Source organism: Anser cygnoides, chromosome 24, assembly GCF_040182565.1.
Source record: "Anser cygnoides isolate HZ-2024a breed goose chromosome 24, Taihu_goose_T2T_genome, whole genome shotgun sequence".
NCBI classification, from domain to species: domain Eukaryota; kingdom Metazoa; phylum Chordata; class Aves; order Anseriformes; family Anatidae; genus Anser; species Anser cygnoides.
The window spans coordinates 3,865,004-3,883,268 of record NC_089896.1 but is presented as its reverse complement, the minus strand read 5'-3'; the positions used below and the strand labels follow the sequence as shown (position 1 = coordinate 3,883,268).

The window sequence follows — 18,265 nt, the reverse complement described above, 5'->3', positions numbered from 1 at the left end:
ACAGAAGTCACAGCTCAAGTCTCTCCTTAGATCCCTTCTGTGCGCAGTCACATGCGTTTTATCTCATCTGCGAGCTGAAGGCATGGACCTCTCAGGGGAAATGTTTCGAGTGTGATTTGATTTTTGGGGTGGTTTTTCTCTTCGAGCTTCGGCTTGTTCTCTCAAAACCAGACACGAGAGCATCTAGCTGCCACAGCTTATCTGCGTGCATTCATAAAAATGTAGCAGGTTAGGGATCTACGCTCTGTCCATCCAAAAACTTCTTCCCCATCCGAGTTTTTGGGAGGAGAAGCGTCCGTTTCCTAGCTGAGCAGCGGTTCTTTCCTAAGCTCCCTTTAAATGTTTCTGCGTTTCACCAGTAGGGTTCACAGAACTGCGTCTGGTCCCCGAGGCAGTGCAAACTAATATTTCTAATACTGCTCAGGGACCTGTCACAGCAGCTGAGCTGGCCCTTCCCTGCCCTCGAGGGATGTGGTGAGTTTTTCTGTTTGAATACGTTCCTCCTGGCTGCTTTAGAAATGCTGAGCGTGCCCCTGAGGAGAAGCCCTCTCCTCGCCACTGGGGTGCCAGACTGCTCTGCCGTGCTGGAAACCTGGGGCGTCGCTACCAGAACAGATGCTTCTGGAGCCCGTCCAGATGTAACAGAGCAAAATCTGATTTAACGTTAATCAACCTGCCAGAAATCCAGTCTCCCTCTTTGGTGGTGGTGCTCTGGTTCTTGGGGAACACGTGTATCCACCTGCCAGCACCACGTCCTTCTCCGCTGCCCGTCGGAGCCTGTCAAAGGCTTTAAGAGCAGCTGGCTCCTCCTGGCTCCTCCTGCCTCCTCCTGCTCTCCTGGACCCACCAACACGGCTCAGGATCGCATCCTGAGGAGGGGTGTGTGTGGTGGGACACAACCGGGGACTGTACACAGCTCGCCTAGTCTTGCTAAACAAATTCGTTGGGAAAACTTGAGCAGAGAACCACAGTCCCTCTGTGCTGACCCTCGTTTATTGTTCCGCAGGCAAAATCAGACATCACTTGGATAGAGAAAGACCTCGAGGACTCAACAGACAAGGTAAGAGAGCCTGCTGCAGACGCGTGCCTCCAGGAGACTCGTGCGTGCGGGTCGCACTTGGTGCCATGGCAGGTGGTCCCTGCAGCCTCACACGGGCACATGTGCGAGGGCGTAAGCAGCGCTCACAGGGACCTCAGGAAAAAAAAAAACCCTTCCTTGCAGCACGCACCTAGCGACCCGTCTCAGCTAGGTGGAACTGCTAATACAGAAAGCAGCGATTAGTCACTTGCTCACATGACATCCTAGACTTGACTTCATCCTCCTCCTCTTTCCTCCCCACACCGAGCCCCTTTACGTGCTGTCACTTTTGTCTCCTGCAGCTTTCTGATCTTGTCAGCTTGCCGGGGCGGGGGCTCCAGCGGCGTAGTTACATGGGTGTACGGTGCCTTTTCCTGACCGTGTTTTTACGGGCTCCTCTCCCAGTGCTGGGTGGCTGATAGCACGTAAAATTGGTGTGGTCGGAACAAAATTTATCAGATCTTCGAGAAAGCGTACCGGGTTCGCGTGCTGGCTGCCTGCCTGCAGCTCCTGTGTGGCTTCACCGAGCAATGTAGAGCTTCCTTGGAAGTGGGGATGCTCGTCTGCAGACCACACGCTGTGGACGTGATTTCTGCTTTGCTGGGGCTGAGCGCAGTGGGTGTCAGTGAGAGCTGGGTCTCGTGAGGACTCTTGTTCAGCAGCCGTGCCGTGCGGGTTCACACTGTTCTCTGGCACCTACTCAGCCTCCCAGTTGCTTTGGACCTCGTTGTTGAGGTTCCCTTTGTAGAGCTGGGACCAGCTGGCTCCTGGTATGAAATCACTTCGTTATCGGTTATCAAAGAACACGGTGCAGGGTGGAGGAGGGAAGACATTCATAGTCTCTCTGGGTCCAAACCAAGATCCTCTTTTGAAACTCTGCACTCTGGAGGATTTCAGAAATCAATACTGACACGGAGTTATTTCTAATTGCAAAGGTGTGTGGGTGTCATTTTACTCATTTCAAGGGGTTTCTGTCTTATCTGCGCTCTCTAGGGTGTTGCTGCAGAAGACATCTGTCTGTCCTGACCCACTGAAAAGGTCAAAGGGAAACATAGGCCTGGAGGGGGAATGAGGCAAAAAGGATTGGTTAGAAATAAAAAGGGGGAAAAAACAATCTAAATACCTCTCTTCTGTCCTGCCAATAAATCTGAGCAGCAGTGCGTTCAGAAGCTGTCTGCTTCAGAACTGCCTTTAAAAATAAAATACCTTGCGTGGAATTGCCCAGGGCGGCTCTTAGCTAACTCCACCATCCCCAGCAAGGACTCACGTCCAGCACAGAGCTAGCGAAGGACTAGATGTAACCCCGGGGGTGGCAGAGGATTTGCCCGTGGGATCGGTGCACACCGAATCCCACTGTGAGTGACCCGTCACCCCCGAGCAAGTGTGAGAGCAGAGGTGTGCAGCTTTCCTAAGTGCTGTCACACTTCTGTGTGGGGTTTCTTCAGTTTTCCTTTTAAGAGAGTAAGAGGTTCCCAGAATACTCCCCTGCTGTGGAAATACCCCCAAAGTGTGAGCCTGACGTGAGATTTGTGCGGTACTAGATGGAAGTCAGGCTTCAACCGAGCAGACCACGCACATTTTCTGTGTTGTTCGAGCAGAGAAGCCAAACATGAACAAGGAGCCGTAAGAACTATTTTTCTTAAAACCAAAACTAAAAAAAAAAAAAAAAAAGTCCCAACCACAAGCCCTGTTGCTGGGGAGTGGGAGCGTGAACCTGCCTCGTGGTGCGACCGAGTCGCTCGTCTCCACTGCGCATCTGCCAGCTGGGCTTTAACCACCTGCATCTCCTCCATCCGGCAACCTCAAGCGTGCGGCGCCGCGGGGGCCGCCCTGTCCCCGGGAGCCGGCCGGCAGCGGGGCTGGGCGATGTTGAGCGGGATGGGAGAATGGAGAGGGACCCTAAGCTTCCTCGCATCTGCGCCTTCCTCAAGCTGTGGCTGCACAGGAAACACCGAGCAAAGCCCTGCAGCCTGCAGCTGCCTGCCCCCAGCCAGCTCTCCAGCCCGGTCAGTATTGCCAGCCGCTCGCTCAGGGGACTGCTTTGCTTCATTTTGGGTCGCTCGTTGCTCGGCCGAGGCTTCGGATGAATTTTCGGAGCAGCCTGGTTTGCTTTTCTTTTTGCTCCTCGTGGAATAGTTTGTTTAGTGGTGCTGTTCAGCAAGCTTTTAAGCCGGTGGTGAGAAACTCGGTGCAAGCGCAGGCTGTTAGTGCTACAGGTCGGTGGCACGCAGGTGCTTTTGTGCTGAAGACTTGTTCTCGTACGCAGCTAAACAAGCTGCTGGAGCTGGTCTCCAGAGCTGCAACTATTGAATTGCATGTTAGTGGATGAGTCCCTGGGGGGAAGCCTCCCTTGTGTCAGCAAGATGCCAAATTGCGTCTTAAAGATTTTCTCAGAAAGCTATCCACAACGTCTCCACAGCTGCCACTTTTGGTCGAGTTGGCGTGTACGCATGTTTGCTGGCGGGGTCTGGCTGGCAGGCTGCGTATGCAAATCTCTGCCCGCCGGGAGATGCAGCTCGGGCTGCTGAAACCACTTGCAGCCAAACACAGCGGGTCTTGCCGTGGGCCGAGGCAAAGAGTTCCTGCGGCTGTGAGCCTAGAACGGGTCCAAACGTCTTGGAGGTGGACGCGAGTGTTCATTTTAAGTGTTCCTCTCTGCATAGGTGCGCGAGGCTGCAGGGTGAAATATGCTCAGTTACACAGGTGCTGTTGCTGCGTAGACTTGGTTTCTTTCTAATGTCTTTGTGAAGATGGCAGGAGGGGAGGGAAGAAGCCCCGGTAGCCTGCAGACAGCCCTGTCTTGACACAGCTGCCCCTCAGGGTGTTTAGGGTACCGGCTGCTCCTTTTACTGTGTCTGATGGCTTGTGCGACTCTGCTTCTGCACCTGAATGCTCTGACCACGAGGCAGGTGGGGTGGTCAGAGCCCCTCGCGTGGGCTCACAGGAGCGTTCCTACAGCTCCCAGCTGGTCCCATCCCCGGGTCCCCCAGTGAGGGACAACGTGGAAGGACCACAGGAGGAGTGAGAGCCTGTGGGGTCCTCTGGGCTAACTCTGCTGGCTGGAAATGGGAAGCTGTTTGTAACCAACAGCTGCCTGCCTCGGGCTCAGCCTCCAAATGAAACCAGAAGTGCAAAGCGGCTGGTTTAAGCTGAGAGATTGTATGGAATGTGAGAACTTGGTGGTACGGGGGTTTTAAGGTCTTGACTGCGGTCGCTGAGGTGATGGTAAGAGCAAAAGGCAAGATAACGTGGGGGGAGCTTCTGTCTGGCCACCCTCCTACCTGTATCATACACCCGTGTCGTGCTGAGGGCGTGAGTTTCTCTGCCAGATCCTCGTGTCTGAACGGAGCGGGATCCCGAGAAAGCAAAGCTACCAACAAACGTGGACCAAAGCTACCTCCTAATCTAGACAAAAGGCAAACATGAGAGTGGGAAAGGAAGGGTGCGCGGTGCCGTACTGCAGGTAGGCGACCACATCCGTGTGCTCGGCGCGGCCGCCCTCCCCAGGAGGTGTGCGAGGGTGGGCAGTGGGCTGGGGTTCGGCGTGTGCCGGAGGCGGAGGCTGAAGCTTGGTTCCTGTTGTTTTTAAAAGCTGCTTTAATGAGGCGCCTTCCAGAGCAAGTCTCTGAATAGTTTTAGAAAAGGAAGTCTGAATTTCCCCCCACACACACTTGGCAGGAGGAAAATCTAAATAATAATCCCAGCTTTGTGGTGCTCTGTGATGGCCACACCTGCCCTGGGGTCGGAGATAACCAAGTTTCATGCCCTTTGGAACATAATTGCTGGCCTTCGGGTCCAAATAGCAACCAGACCATGGCTAACACTGGATAACGTGGGGCTGAAGTGCTAAGAAACCTGGACTCGCCCTTACAAGCCGTGTGGCCACAAGGGGTTTCTGGCCTGAGTAAGATTCATGTCTGTAGCAGTGGGAAGTTGGCTCCAGCTCTCCCCATGGACCGTACGGGAGGTGCTGGAACAGGTCTGGGGCACAGGAAACCTAGGTGTAGGCCCACTGGCTAGGTGTGATCCGTGAGAAGTAGAAGAAAAGGCACAGCTGCAAGGCTGGAGGCGTGAAAGGTCTCCTGCTTGGAGATGGAAATAGGAAGCGGCACGAGGTGCCTGGGCTTTATGCACCAGGGGGATGGACAAGTTTAGCTGGGGAAAGGAGGTGTTTCTGCATCACCTCGCTGTCCGTGGCTGTTCTCATACACTGCTCAGACCACTCGGGTCTAGCTTTGTTGGTAAGTTTATCCTGGGTACTGCTGGTTAGATCTCTTTTCCATTTTTTTCTTTTTTTCTTTCTTTTTTTTAATAAAAGAATGTGTTTTAAACAAAACATGTGCCAGAGACCTTGGCTTCCCCTCAATCTTCTTGAAGGCTTGAGTCTGTTAAAAAGCATCATCTGTATGTGCTGAAGATGCACTAAGACTTATGTTGCAGAGTTGCTCAGATTGCTGAGCAGATGGGCTCCAACATGTCTGATTTTTGCCAGCCCTGGCCGTGTTTTGACAACAGTGCTGTATTTTTGTGTTGTGGGATTTTTAGTGGCATAAACACTCCTGTTTTTGCCACCAGTGCCTTAAAAAGGAAGGTGCTTTTAAGCGCTCTTCTGAAATGCAGTTCAAAGAAATGAAAGGACAAGGGAACGTAGGGTTTGGGGAGAGTGTGGGATATTTAACAAGGCTGCCTAGTGGAAGCCTACCGGTGACTGATCTGTTCCAGATGTTGAAGCCAGGAGATACCTGTGACAAGCACCAGCTTTTCTGGTTCTCTCAGATGTGGTTCCTGTGAGTCTGCAGCTACAGTCCCTGTTCCTTACTTCGATAAGGCTTTTTCCCCCCTTGTTCAGGAGTATATTCCAAATCAACTGTCCCCTCTTTTTCAGGGTGAAGGCGTTGTGAAGGAAATCAACATCACACACCATGTGAAGGAGGGCTCCGAGAAAGCCGACCCTTCACAGTTTGAGCTTCTGAAGGTTCTGGGCCAGGGCTCTTTTGGCAAGGTGAGTTCAGTTCTTCCTGTGTGTCATGCCAGATAAGTGATCTTCAGAGAGATGACAAAAGGGACTGTCCCCAGCGTAACCACCTTCCTGATTCTCACCGGATCGTGGCTGGTGAGAATCTGACTGATAAGCCCACTTAGCAAATGGCTGCTTCTAATTTGGAAGGCAACTGTAGAGAAACCTTCTCGTAAAGGCCAGGCTGTATGTCCAGAGCCTCCCTGTAAGTCTTTTTTCAGACGATCCGGAGGAAAGAAGTAGTATCCTGCTTGTGAACACAGGTGTTGCACAAGGCAGAGGGATGCCTGCGGCCCTCTAGCAGGCTGCCAGACTGCTTGGTCGAACTGAGGACCTGGAGGTCTGGGGCTTGCCCCTCTCTTCTCAGAAACGATGCTGTGAACCAGGGCTGGTTTTGGCCCCTGTTTACAGTCCAGTTTCCCTTCTGTGAAGGGTGAAGGAAGTAGCCTGTAACTCTTATCTATTTCAAAGTGCAAACAGTCCAGGTCTTTTGCAAGATTATCTGCTCCCACATTAAGTCTTCAGCTTCTTGTCAGTTCCCATCACCAACAGTGAGGGCTCATACGGGAGTGGGCGCTGTCACCTGTGCAGCTGCAGCACTGGGCTTTACTGCAAAGAATAGCAGAGGCTTTTTGAAGCTGCCTAAAACCAGGCAGTACGGCACTTCAGGGAAGGGAAGGAGGTAAAAATCCAGCAAGGATTTCTGAACAAAGAGTTGCTCTTGCTGTCAAACTGGCATGTCACCAGGAGGCTTTGTGTTACGTCAAAACATCACGGTGAGTCTCCCGAGATGTCGGACACTGAGTGGCAGGGGCTGAGAGTAGGTATGGTGACTCCTGTTCTGTAGTGATTGCTTCAAGCTAAGAACACGAGGCTGCTCAGGTCTCTTAGTCACAGCTCCCAGGCATCAGTCACAGCCCCACGGCAGCTGCAGGAAGGAGCAAGAGGTGTGGAAGCCTGGTGGAGGAAAGTGCAGTATAAAAGCACGAGTGCTGTAATGGCTGGAGATAGGGTGTAAGGCATCCACACACAGCACTTTCCTGAAAATCTCATAGGGTTTCACATGGCGAGCTTGAGGTACAGCTTCCCAGACCTGTGGCCATCTGCTTCTTAGGGTTGCTGTGGGGTTTGCCACTCTGGGAGGCATCCAGCTCCTCGTGCTAATGTTTAGTGCTTAGCTCACGTGTTCTTCTTCTGCCTCAGGTTTTCCTGGTGAGAAAAATAACACCGCCAGACAGCAACCATCTCTATGCCATGAAAGTGCTCAAGAAGGCAACGTTGAAAGGTAGGAGAGTCTTACTGGGATGCTCTTTTTCTCCATGTCCTAAAGAGCGCTGGCGAGTTGCACTGGGAAAATGTCACAGCAGTCACTGCTGGCCCTGGGGTGATGCGGGTGAAAGAGAAGTATCTTTACCTCAGCCAGAGGTAAAGATACCTCTTCTTTTTGTCTCCAAGAGACCACTGTTGCAGTGCTGGAGGTAGAAAAGATCTGCATCAAACTGCCTGATCTTTTTAGGACTAGGGGCAAGGCTGGTACCGGGGTAGTGTGTGCCTCTTTCAGTGCCTGAGCTGTTCCTCTCCTTCCCACAGTGCGTGATCGTGTAAGGACAAAGATTGAAAGGGATATCCTGGCTGATGTGAACCATCCCTTTGTGGTGAAACTCCACTACGGTGAGTGCGAAGCCAGCTGGGACTCTGGGAGAGGGTACCCAGCTGTGCTTCCTAGCCGAGGGCTGCAGCCCTGAGCAGACACTGACTGCTGTTAAACACAATAAAGACACTGCTCCAGGTGTGCCTGCTGTGGGCAGGTAGAGGAGCGTGAGGCATCCAGCAGCAGGCTGGTTGGAGGCTGCTGGGAGATTCTCGTGGTCCCTAACAGGTTTCAGATGCTGAAATGGTGAAGAGGCCTTTATCAGTCTGTATCCCTCAGTGGCTGTGCTGCTCCGGAGCCTTCACAGTCCCCTTAAAGCAAATCTGTGTCTGGAAAGGCCTTTGGTCTCCGGCCCATTCTAGCTGTTGAATGGGGAACAGGGCATTGGCCAGGAGAAGAGGTTTAAACATCAAACTCTTGGGATTAAAACATTAATTCAGGAGAAATTGAGAAAGCAGAGTCAACCGGTCAAGCTAGAGTATGGCAGGATTAATGCTCTGACTCTGAGGAAATTGAAGACGCCTTCTTTCCCTATAAAACGACCAATGTATCTCTCAGTAGGGCACCCCTGGTGGCAAGGGAGTAAATCCTACATAAAATGACACTTTTCTGCAGTGCCAGAGTCTTCCTGGTGAGCTTCCCTTAAAACATCATGGGCAGGCTATGTCATTTACCCCAAATAATTAGCCCTACCTGTGTGTAACCTACGAACAACGGAGGGCATCTGCACAGCTGAAGCCACTGGGGTTTAAGTGATTACTGTAACACCACTGAGCTTTCTCTGAGCAGAGGGGTCTGATTCCTGCTCTGGCTTGTGTTTCAGCATTCCAGACAGAGGGGAAGCTGTATCTCATCTTGGATTTCCTCAGAGGAGGTGACCTTTTCACTCGGCTTTCCAAAGAGGTGGGTATATTCTGGCATCGTGGTGGGTTCTTGAGGCTCTCAGTTCACGTGTGCTTAATTACCTGGAGAAGCGATTGACTCTTGCAAAGTCTTTGAGAGGGGTAAAAAACCTCCAGCCTGCTGCTAGCCCACAGCTGGCAGGAGGAGAGGATGTCTCAGGAACCCTGTCCTCTGGCAGAAAAGCACCAGCACAGAGGCAGCTCTCACCTCCTCAGCGGCTTCTGCCGAGCATCACATTAAGAACGAAACCAAGCACGTGCTGCGTTCTGCTGTGGTGTTGTCTAGATGTGTTGTTTCACTGGGACAGGGTGAGGACATGAAACGGGAGGGGCAGCAAGTTGTGCCAGATGAAGCCAACTGGGAACATAACCTGGTTAATGTAAACATTGAGGTTTTGGTTTTTTTTTTTAACTGTCTGCTACCTAGCAACCTTGTTTGTTTGAGTATTGATGCTCAATTGATGCTTTAGGGTGGAGGGCAAATCCTGTGAAACTTTGGTCTGAAAAGGCACAAGGGAGAAATGTGGGTATGAAAGCAGCTGCATGGGTGCAGCTGAAGTGGTCCTGCTGCCAGGGTTGTAACCCCTGTGCCTGTCTGCTTCCTCTCCCTTACCACAGGTCATGTTCACAGAGGAGGACGTGAAGTTCTACCTAGCAGAGCTGGCTCTGGGACTCGACCATTTGCACAGCCTGGGAATCATATACAGAGATCTCAAACCGGAAAAGTACGTGTGGCACAGCCGAGCCAGGGATCCGAGTTCAGTCCCAAGCCTGTAGTCAGAACACAGCCTTGTTCCGCACAGCCAAAGCTGACTGATGCCCCCAGGCCAACCAGATGGAAGGCAGCAGAGCAGATCGACAAGGCTCTTGCTCCTCACTTCAGCAGTTACGGCCAGGAGCACTGTGGAGGCAGCATGTGCGCACCACATGTCTGAGCATTAATCCTGAGCCAGCTCTGGGCTCCAGCTTAAGCAACTGAGAGCCTTTGGAGGAAAAAGGCACCACACGGGGCCTCTGAAGATGTGCAGAGCAGCTGCATGACTCGGTTGTTCTTACCTGGGATATGTGGGGGATCAAAGGTGCTGCAACCTGCTGGTTCATTTGTTCAATGGGAAGTTGAGTGTGTAGAGAGAAGGGAGCTGCTTTCTCCTGCTTATGCTTTGGTGATGGAGTTTGAAGCACTGGGGTTGGAAAGAACAGATAATTTTCTTCTCTGGAGTTCTAGGGACATCTCTGATCAGCCTCCAAGGCATGTGCTGGTTCTAACCAGCCTTTTTGCAGATAATAATGTTCTTTTTTTTCTTCATCCATGCTGCAGCATCCTCCTGGATGAAGAAGGACACATCAAACTCACAGGTAAGGCACTCCACAAAAACACTGTGCTCCAGCAAGCCTGGTTCTTGATACGGAGCTTTTCTTCGACTTCTCCACTCTGTCAGAGCAGGTGGGCACATGCTAATGGTTTTTCTCATACGTAGATTTTGGCTTGAGTAAGGAGGCAATTGACCACGAGAAGAAAGCCTATTCCTTCTGTGGGACGGTGGAATATATGGCACCAGAAGTTGTGAACCGTCAGGGCCACTCCCACAGCGCTGACTGGTGGTCCTATGGGGTGTTAATGGTACGTACCAAACCATGCCTTCGGAAACCTGGCTTCTCAGCAGCTGCTCAAGTGGGAACTCTGAAATCCCCTTGCGTGATTCTGCACGTCTAAGAGATGTGCTGACCTGGGGATGTTCCCAGCGCTCCCTGGAAGGACGCTGTAACAGGCTGCTCAGGCAGTGTGGGCTTGCAGCCAGGCGTGCCTGTTTCTCAGGGGAGGCAGAGCTCCTGCGGCTGTCCCGGTGCTGGGCTGTGCAGCGTGGGGTGCACGTGTGGGCATCCGTGTGGGCATCCGTGTGGGCATCCGTGTGGGCATCCGTGTCAGCCCCGGCGCTGGGCTGGTGGTTGCTGTGCGGATCTGGTGCCACCATCTGGCAGTTGCTGAATCCAAGGGCTCTTAGGAGCAGGCGCTGGCTTGAACACATCCCTGCTACAGACTGATACCAGGCTCCCTTCTGAGAATACGATGTCTGCTATCTTACTTCAGAGCTAGGCTTTTGATCGCTTGCAAGGCTTTTTCTAGCTTTGGAGAATTCCCAGCTGAAGGTGTAACGAGATCTGTGCAGCCCTCAGACTTGCTCATACATGTGACCGCCCCTTGTTCTCTTTCTCTCCCAGTTTGAAATGCTCACTGGCTCACTGCCGTTCCAGGGGAAAGATCGTAAGGAGACAATGACCCTCATCCTCAAGTAAGAGGAGTTTCTCTTCCGTGTGTGTATAAAGAGGGCAAGCTTGCTGCTCTTTCTCTGAGCGTGTTGCAATTTGGGGCTTCTCACAACTTAATGGCATTACTTGGCGAGTGGTTTGGTATCAACAGTTAGTTTGAAGGGTGCAGTATAAAATGCCAAACAGATTGTTGCACTTTCAGGGGTGGAGGTACTGCAGTTGGCTTGTGGGTTGACTTCTTTAAACCTGCAACTGATTGCATAACTTCCTCTCTAGAGCAAAGCTGGGCATGCCTCAGTTCCTGAGCTCTGAAGCACAGAGCCTCCTGCGAGCCCTTTTCAAAAGGAATCCAGCCAACAGATTAGGTAAGACATTTTTTGTTTCTGAATACACCTGATGCTGTATCTGGGCCTCTCACGTCCTAGTGGGTCAGCAGCGTGTTTGCACTTGTGCTGGGTTAATGGGCTTGGTTCATTACAGCCAGGTTCCCCGTAATGCCTGGTTGTGTTGCATACATGCTAATAGCCTTCACTTTGTTGGTGGTCCTGATTAAACGTTACACGCTCCGCGGGTGCTTCTTTCAGGTTCTGGTCCAGATGGGGCAGAAGAGATAAAGCGCCATCCTTTCTACTCCACTATTGACTGGAACGTGAGTATCAGGAATTCAGCAGCAAACTTCCACACCGTGCAGTGCCAGTGCTGCGGTTCTCTGACTTGACCGGAGTAATTGCAGTTGTGCTGCTCGCAGACTCACCAGCCATGGCAGCGCTACCAATCCACGTTCCCATCTATTCTAATTATCCTTCCTGAAACTAAAATGCTGTTTGTTACACGAGTAACCGTCTCATACTCGAGTTGCCAATGATCTCACCCTGGTTTGAATTTCCTGATCTCTCAGAAGTAAGGTGCAGCTTACAGCTGGGGTTTGGCACAACAGGAGTTGCCTTGCACAGAGTAGGAAGGACTCAGGGAAATGTTTCTGGCAAGGCGATGCGTTGTTCTGTACAGAGAAACAGGGCAATAACTGAACCTGCATTTCCCAATTGCTTCTGGCCAACTCCCCGCTTTACCACATAGTTTTATTTCTTCCCTGTTTTCCCTTACATTCAGAAGTGATTTTGAAGAGCAGTCTTTTAATGCTTTCAAGGCACCCAGCATGCTGCTAGGATGAACCGCCAGCAACGCTGTCAAGCTTATTTCAAATTTTTGCTAGAAGAAGCAATTAAAAAAGGATACTTGTGGAGGTGCTGGGATATGAACGTCCTCCTAGGGCATTTCCTCTGGCTGTCCCCAGAGACACACGTGACAGCAAATTGTTAATGGGAGTTAGGAAGCAGTAGAAGGGCCTGGTGGAGTAAATACTTCATGGATACTGCTTTTGGAGTAGGGCCAAGTTGCACATAGAACACTTTTTTTTTTTTTCCTTGAATGCTGTATTGTGGGTGGTAGAAATTCATAGTATTTCTCCACAAACTGACTCAAAAGTACCCTACTGGCAAAGAAGTCATCCCCCAGACTGCTGAGCTGTAGTTAAATGCTAAGTCACAAGGCTGTTTCTGGTTCTGCAAAGTCTCTTAGCCTCTCATTCCTAGCAACTCTTTGCACCCTTCTGAGTGCATTGACCTATCAAAGCACTTTCAATCTGTCTTTACTTTGCAGAAGCTGTACCGAAGAGAAATCAAACCGCCCTTCAAGCCTGCAGTAGGCCAGCCTGATGACACTTTTTATTTTGACACAGAATTTACATCACGTACACCAAAAGGTTTGTATGAATTCATGCAGCCAAAGCTTTCTGTGTGAAATAATACTGTACAGATTATTACGGGATTGCCTATGCCATTAGCACGAGGTTTGCCTCCTCCTAGTGCTGCCAGCTTCAGGTAGTGGCAGCAGTGAGGAGTCCTAGCTGTAGATATGCAGTGTTACTGGTAAGCTCGGAGCTGCGTGGTATGGCTTTTGTCTGGAATAACCTAAAGAGGAGCCGTAGCTTCTGGGGAGCAAGGGGAAAGCTTCTGCTTCCGCAGGGCCAGCCCTTCTTAAGTTTTCTTTCAAATCCTGTTGCAGATTCCCCAGGCATCCCCCCTAGTGCGGGGGCCCATCAGCTCTTCCGAGGCTTCAGTTTTGTGGCGACAGGCTTGATGGAGGATGGCAAGGTGAAACCTGCCCAGCCCCCTCTGCACTCAGTGGTACAGGTAAAAAGTGGGGCAGAGGAACAGCTGTGCTGAAGCTGCAGTAACTCTCCGGAGTACTCCAGAGGGGGGTTGCAGGACCCGTGTGCTGTTTGGAGCAGGACTGAAGGAAAGCCTGAGACAGTGTTATTCTGTTTTGGATTCTTGCATCCTGTTGTTCTTTCTTTTCTGTTGACTGTCATGGGCAAAGGTCAGCAGGGCACTTCGAGTCTGTTTGCTTTCCTCTCTCCAGGCGGACCCATGCTAGCGGGAGGTCTGTGCGAATGCTCGCAGGTTGAAAGGTGCCACAAAAATGCACCAGGCTAGATGCAGATAGCGTTAGCCTACTGACCTATATTTGCCTTGTTCTCTTCTCCTCCCTCTTCCCAGCAGGGAGGAGAAGCTGTGGGATGTAGCAGACAGCAGTCTGTCAGGTTGCTCTGCGTTGCACAAACTGTTCCCTGAACTCTCCCAGCTCATCTGCTCTCCACTCTCCTGTTGCAGCAACTGCACGGCAAGAATGTCCAGTTCAACGACGGCTACGTGGTGAAGGAGGCAATTGGTGTTGGCTCCTACTCAGTGTGTAAACGCTGCATTCATAAAGCAACCAACATGGAGTACGCAGTCAAGGTCTGAGATTCACACTCTGAACTGAACTCCCCTGTTAGATTTCTGCTGATCCCCACGATGACCAAAATAATACCAAAGAATAAAATTGATTTCCCTGCTTGTATGGGGCCTAAATGTACAATTCTTGTGCTGTATAACTGCACAAGCTTTCTTATCTAGAAATAGTGGGGAAACAGCGTTCTCCTCTCTCACGGAGGGAGGACAGCATTTTGCCGTTCTGTGCAAAGCTTGCTGTGGCTACGCCAGATCTTTACAGATAAGTTAGACACAAAACTTTGGGGTTTGGGGACACAAAACCATTGAAGCAACTGGGGGATTTCTTGAGCTTATGGCTGCACAGGGCAGGGGACAGGGAATGGATATAGTATTGTATGCCTGCAGCTCTCTAAACGTTCAGCTGCTTTGCTGTGTCCTGGCCGCTTCCCCATCCAGTTCTGGCTAACGCTTGTCCGTATTCTTGCAGGTTATTGACAAGAGCAAGCGAGACCCTTCCGAGGAAATCGAAATCCTCCTGCGATATGGGCAGCATCCCAACATCATTACCTTGAAAGACGTGAGTGTAACTTGAATGACTTCTTGTGTATATGTTTATATGTTTATGAAGTGCAGACTGGTGTGCGGGGGTCAGAATGCAGCTCCAGCACGGGCAGCCCAATGGCACTGCTCCCCGTATCACTTTGGGGTGGGGAAGCTTCCACGCAGTACAGATCCCAGCTCTGCACTGTAGGCTTCTGTCTGCTTCTTGGTGGTAGAAATATAAAAAGGAAGCTTGGGAAGCGGTTTTTGATTAACCCCCTCCATATTTGCTTTGGTAGGTTTATGATGATGGGAAGTATGTGTATCTGGTGACTGAGCTGATGAGAGGAGGGGAGCTGCTGGATAAAATCCTCAGACAGAAGTTTTTCTCAGAGAGGGAGGCCAGTTCGGTCCTGCACACGATCTGTAAAACGGTGGAATATCTGCATTCTCAAGGGGTGAGTATGGTTACATCTGTTTTCCTAGGCAGCTGCCGGGCATTGCACTGCACTTCCTCTCCTCCAGGGAGTAACTGTGCCTGTCAGGACTATTGTTTCTTGTGTTGCTGTCTTGGCAAGCCAGATGTGGGGCCAGAGCAGGGGCTGAGTATCTTGATGCAGCTTCAAACCCTTGTTTTCTTGGGGTATGAGAATGGCGCTTTCTTTTCTCCACAGGTAGTTCACAGGGACTTGAAACCCAGCAACATTCTCTATGTGGATGAGTCAGGGAACCCTGAGAGCATTCGCATTTGTGACTTTGGCTTTGCCAAGCAGCTGAGGGCTGAGAACGGCCTTCTCATGACTCCTTGTTATACTGCAAACTTTGTGGCACCCGAGGTAAGCAACTTACGGACTTGAGACTTCAGTAGCTGTCACTTCCCTCCCTGAGACTGTTCTCACTCTGCACAGATAGGTCTAACTCATGCCTGTTTTGGCATATTTTGTATTAGAATAGGTAATTACAGAAATAACAGCACTTGTAGTACTGAACAAATATGCAACTCTAGTGCAGTTGCAGTGCCGTCCTCCAACTTGCGCTGTCCTTACCTCTGCAGCTGCTGGGGGCTTTGCTTAGGGCAGTGAGACTTAAAAATCTAGTGATTTTGTAGGCTGCTTTTCTTCCTGACTAACTGACCTGTTAAAAGAGGCGGGGTTATTTTCCCTTCATCTGTCTTGGTGCGGAAGAAAGAAAAAGCTGAGAAGCAATGAACATACATGCAGTGTCACCACGTTGGAACTGCTTTCCCGCTTGTCATTTTGATGTGGCTGGGGGGTTTCCTCTGTTCCATGAAGCCAAAGTCTGATTTGAATGGTGACCTTTAGTCCCTGACTTTGCTCTTCAGTAGGGCTTTAGAAGCTTTGCATACAGACTACACGCAGGGGTCATGCCGCTCTTTGCAAGCTGATATGAGCTCAGCGACAAGAACTAAACACTTTTTTTCTCCGTTGCTTACTCTTTCCAGGTACTAAAGCGGCAAGGCTACGATGAGGGCTGTGACATCTGGAGCCTGGGAGTTCTCCTTTACACAATGCTTGCAGGGTAAGTGCCTCCATCGTGTTGGAAGGCAACAACGGGGACAGCGATCCCCTTGCCCTGAGCCGTGCTCCGCTGTGTTAGTTGGACCTCTCCTCGTGGGTTACTGCTACCCGGAGTCACTCCCTGGCCTAGATACAGGGCAGTAACTCACACGCTCGTTCTCTTCTCTCCTCAGCTGCACTCCATTTGCAAACGGGCCCAGTGACACTCCAGAAGAGATCCTGACCCGAATAGGCGGGGGGAAGTTCTCTGTCAGTGGAGGCAACTGGGACACTATTTCTGACATGTCCAAGGCACGGTTTGATATTCAGCTGCATCGCATTAAGGGGTTGGGGTCAAGCACAGCCAGTTACTGTGAGGCGAATTCAAAGCAGGATGGGGAGGGAGGGCAGAAGAGAGAGGAGAAAGGCAGCAGCGTAGCTTCTACCCCATACACAGCTTCCCCATTAACAGCTCAGCAGTGTGCCTCTGCCTGCTTTGTTCTAGCTCTGGTTGTGAATATTTGCATGCAGCACCAACCTCATGCTTGAGCCATGCTGGGTTTGTTGCTGTGTTATACCTTCCAGGCCCACTGAGAACATATTTTATGCAAAAGGGGATTGATGTCTGGGGTCCTTAAACTTGGCCTCTGAATTTAAATCCTAATTTGGGAACAGGTGGGTGGTATTTTTTCCTTTAAAGTATGAAGTCTTCTAAAGTCTAACTTTCCAAACGATGCCTTTAGGATCTGGTATCAAAGATGCTTCACGTAGATCCTCACCAGCGCCTAACAGCCAAACAGGTCCTGCAGCATCCGTGGATAACTCAGAAGGACAGCTTACCCCAGAGCCAGCTGAATCACCAAGACCTTCAGCTTGTAAAGGTACAAAATCTGCGCTGGGTTCCTAGTATGCCTTGGGCTCTTTGGAAAGCAGTTGTCCTGCTATAACCTTGGTGATAGTATTGTGGGCAGAGCAGGGTGGAAGGTTGTAGAGCTCTGGGCCAGGAGAAGCAATACGGATGTTTTTTAGCAGGAAAGTTTAGGAAGAAGGTTCTTTAACTGCATGTCAATAAGGGAGGGAGATTTAAAGGAAAAAGAAATGCTGCTGGCTTTGTTTGGGGGTGTGGCTACTCTGCTCCCCATCTTGTAAAGCCTCTTCAGCACCCGAATGACTTCTCATGCCTTCTCTCCAAGGGGGCGATGGCTGCCACGTACTCTGCACTGAACAGCTCCAAGCCAAGCCCCCAGCTGAAGCCTATCGAATCTTCCATTCTGGCACAGAGGCGGGTAAAGAAACTTCCTTCCACCACACTGTGAAAGCGGGGCAGTCTGCAGCAGCGCGGTGCAGTGCAGTCACCAGACTTTGCACGACCTACTGAAGACGGGGGGCAGGAAACTGGGCAGTCAGTGCCTGCAAAGGAGCTCCCTCGAGGACTTTTTCTCAAATCCACATCAAGGCCAAGTGCCTTCCGCCCCGAAAGACTTGTTCCTCCTTGTGTGGACTGATCTTTGCTGAGAGAACTTCACTGTAAAACTTTTTTGAAGTGTAAATTGTCAATTTTTAAAGACATCCATCTGTGTATATGAGAACTAGAATGTATAACTGATGTCAAGTGGCACTAAAAAGCAGCTCTGATTCACCCGTTCCCGTGTAGGGCCAGATATTTGTTGTAGCTACATCATTTCTTGGAATTGATCTGTTTCAACGCCAATGCAGCTGGAAGACTGCAGAATGTTTGGGTTTTTAGGCTTTGGGTTTTTCCTCCCTTGAAACTCTGGATGCCCTTCCCAAAGTCAAACTTGCAGACTCCTAGCCAGCAGCACTTGTGTTTGTAAAGACCTTCCCCCCTTCACCTCACTGTGCGTGTTCAGAGTGTAAGGTCGGTTTTCAGACTCGGTTTCTTCCTTTTCCTTCCGCCCTCCCCTGGGCCACACAGCAGTTCTCTGAACAAAATAAACCCCGTGTTTTCCAGACACTCCTGTAGATGCTCAGATCGCCGGAATACCTGCTAGGTTTGGCTCGTCCCTTCCCCCTGCCCTCCCGTCTTCATGTGAGCTCATCCCAGGGCTCCCTGGGGATCCTGGCACCCAGGCAGGTGTGGACAACAACGAACCTTCTCCTCAGCAAAGCTGGGGCTTTGGGCTGGCTCTTACCATCGCTGGTTTTCCTTTCACTCTGCAGGAATCTGTGAAACAAACCATCCTTTTTTTAATTTAACTTTCTTCTACAGCTGGTAACTCAGGGTTTCTTTCTGAATTGTACAATAAACGTGTCATTCAGTCGACGTTACTTTACTGACTGACTTTTAGCTGCAGAATAAGCGACCCCAGCCCTTTCCCCCTGTCATACGGGGATAACGACTCTTGGCTGCCTCTTGGGAGAGCTGCAAAGCTTTTTCATCTGGCCCTGTGATGAGAAAACCAGCAGTACTGTAGTAGGGCTGCGTGTTATGCCACCTTCCCTCAGGTGTAGTATGTCACTTTGCAGCGGGAAATAACTAGAATTAATTGTGAAATAA

At 50.7% G+C, this 18,265-nt stretch overlaps 1 protein-coding gene across 6 annotated transcripts in view; it reads left to right on the top strand.

Moving 5' to 3' along the window:
• Positions 1 to 17,391, top strand: part of RPS6KA1 (ribosomal protein S6 kinase A1) — a 40,547-nt gene extending 23,156 nt beyond the window's left edge. For 3 of the 6 annotated variants that reach the window (XM_048073164.2, XM_048073165.2, XM_013199626.3), the window contains 21 exons: positions 1,007 to 1,060; positions 5,964 to 6,080; positions 7,299 to 7,380; positions 7,686 to 7,766; positions 8,570 to 8,649; positions 9,267 to 9,373; positions 9,967 to 10,004; positions 10,127 to 10,269; positions 10,869 to 10,939; positions 11,193 to 11,281; positions 11,501 to 11,565; positions 12,576 to 12,678; positions 12,981 to 13,108; positions 13,589 to 13,714; positions 14,178 to 14,267; positions 14,530 to 14,688; positions 14,905 to 15,066; positions 15,693 to 15,769; positions 15,942 to 16,059; positions 16,491 to 16,628; positions 16,941 to 17,391. In XM_048073164.2, the coding sequence (XP_047929121.1) occupies positions 1,007 to 1,060; positions 5,964 to 6,080; positions 7,299 to 7,380; positions 7,686 to 7,766; positions 8,570 to 8,649; positions 9,267 to 9,373; positions 9,967 to 10,004; positions 10,127 to 10,269; positions 10,869 to 10,939; positions 11,193 to 11,281; positions 11,501 to 11,565; positions 12,576 to 12,678; positions 12,981 to 13,108; positions 13,589 to 13,714; positions 14,178 to 14,267; positions 14,530 to 14,688; positions 14,905 to 15,066; positions 15,693 to 15,769; positions 15,942 to 16,059; positions 16,491 to 16,628; positions 16,941 to 17,063 (2,151 nt within the window). In that variant the 3' untranslated portion in view covers positions 17,064 to 17,391. Of the gene's footprint in view, positions 1 to 1,006; positions 1,061 to 2,847; positions 3,085 to 5,963; positions 6,081 to 7,298; positions 7,381 to 7,685; positions 7,767 to 8,569; positions 8,650 to 9,266; positions 9,374 to 9,966; positions 10,005 to 10,126; positions 10,270 to 10,868; positions 10,940 to 11,192; positions 11,282 to 11,500; positions 11,566 to 12,575; positions 12,679 to 12,980; positions 13,109 to 13,588; positions 13,715 to 14,177; positions 14,268 to 14,529; positions 14,689 to 14,904; positions 15,067 to 15,692; positions 15,770 to 15,941; positions 16,060 to 16,490; positions 16,629 to 16,940 lie in introns of those variants that run through there. The other 3 variants (XM_048073167.2, XM_048073166.2, XM_013199625.3) reach the window with 2 other exon arrangements.
• The last annotated feature ends 874 nt before the right edge of the window (positions 17,392 to 18,265 follow it).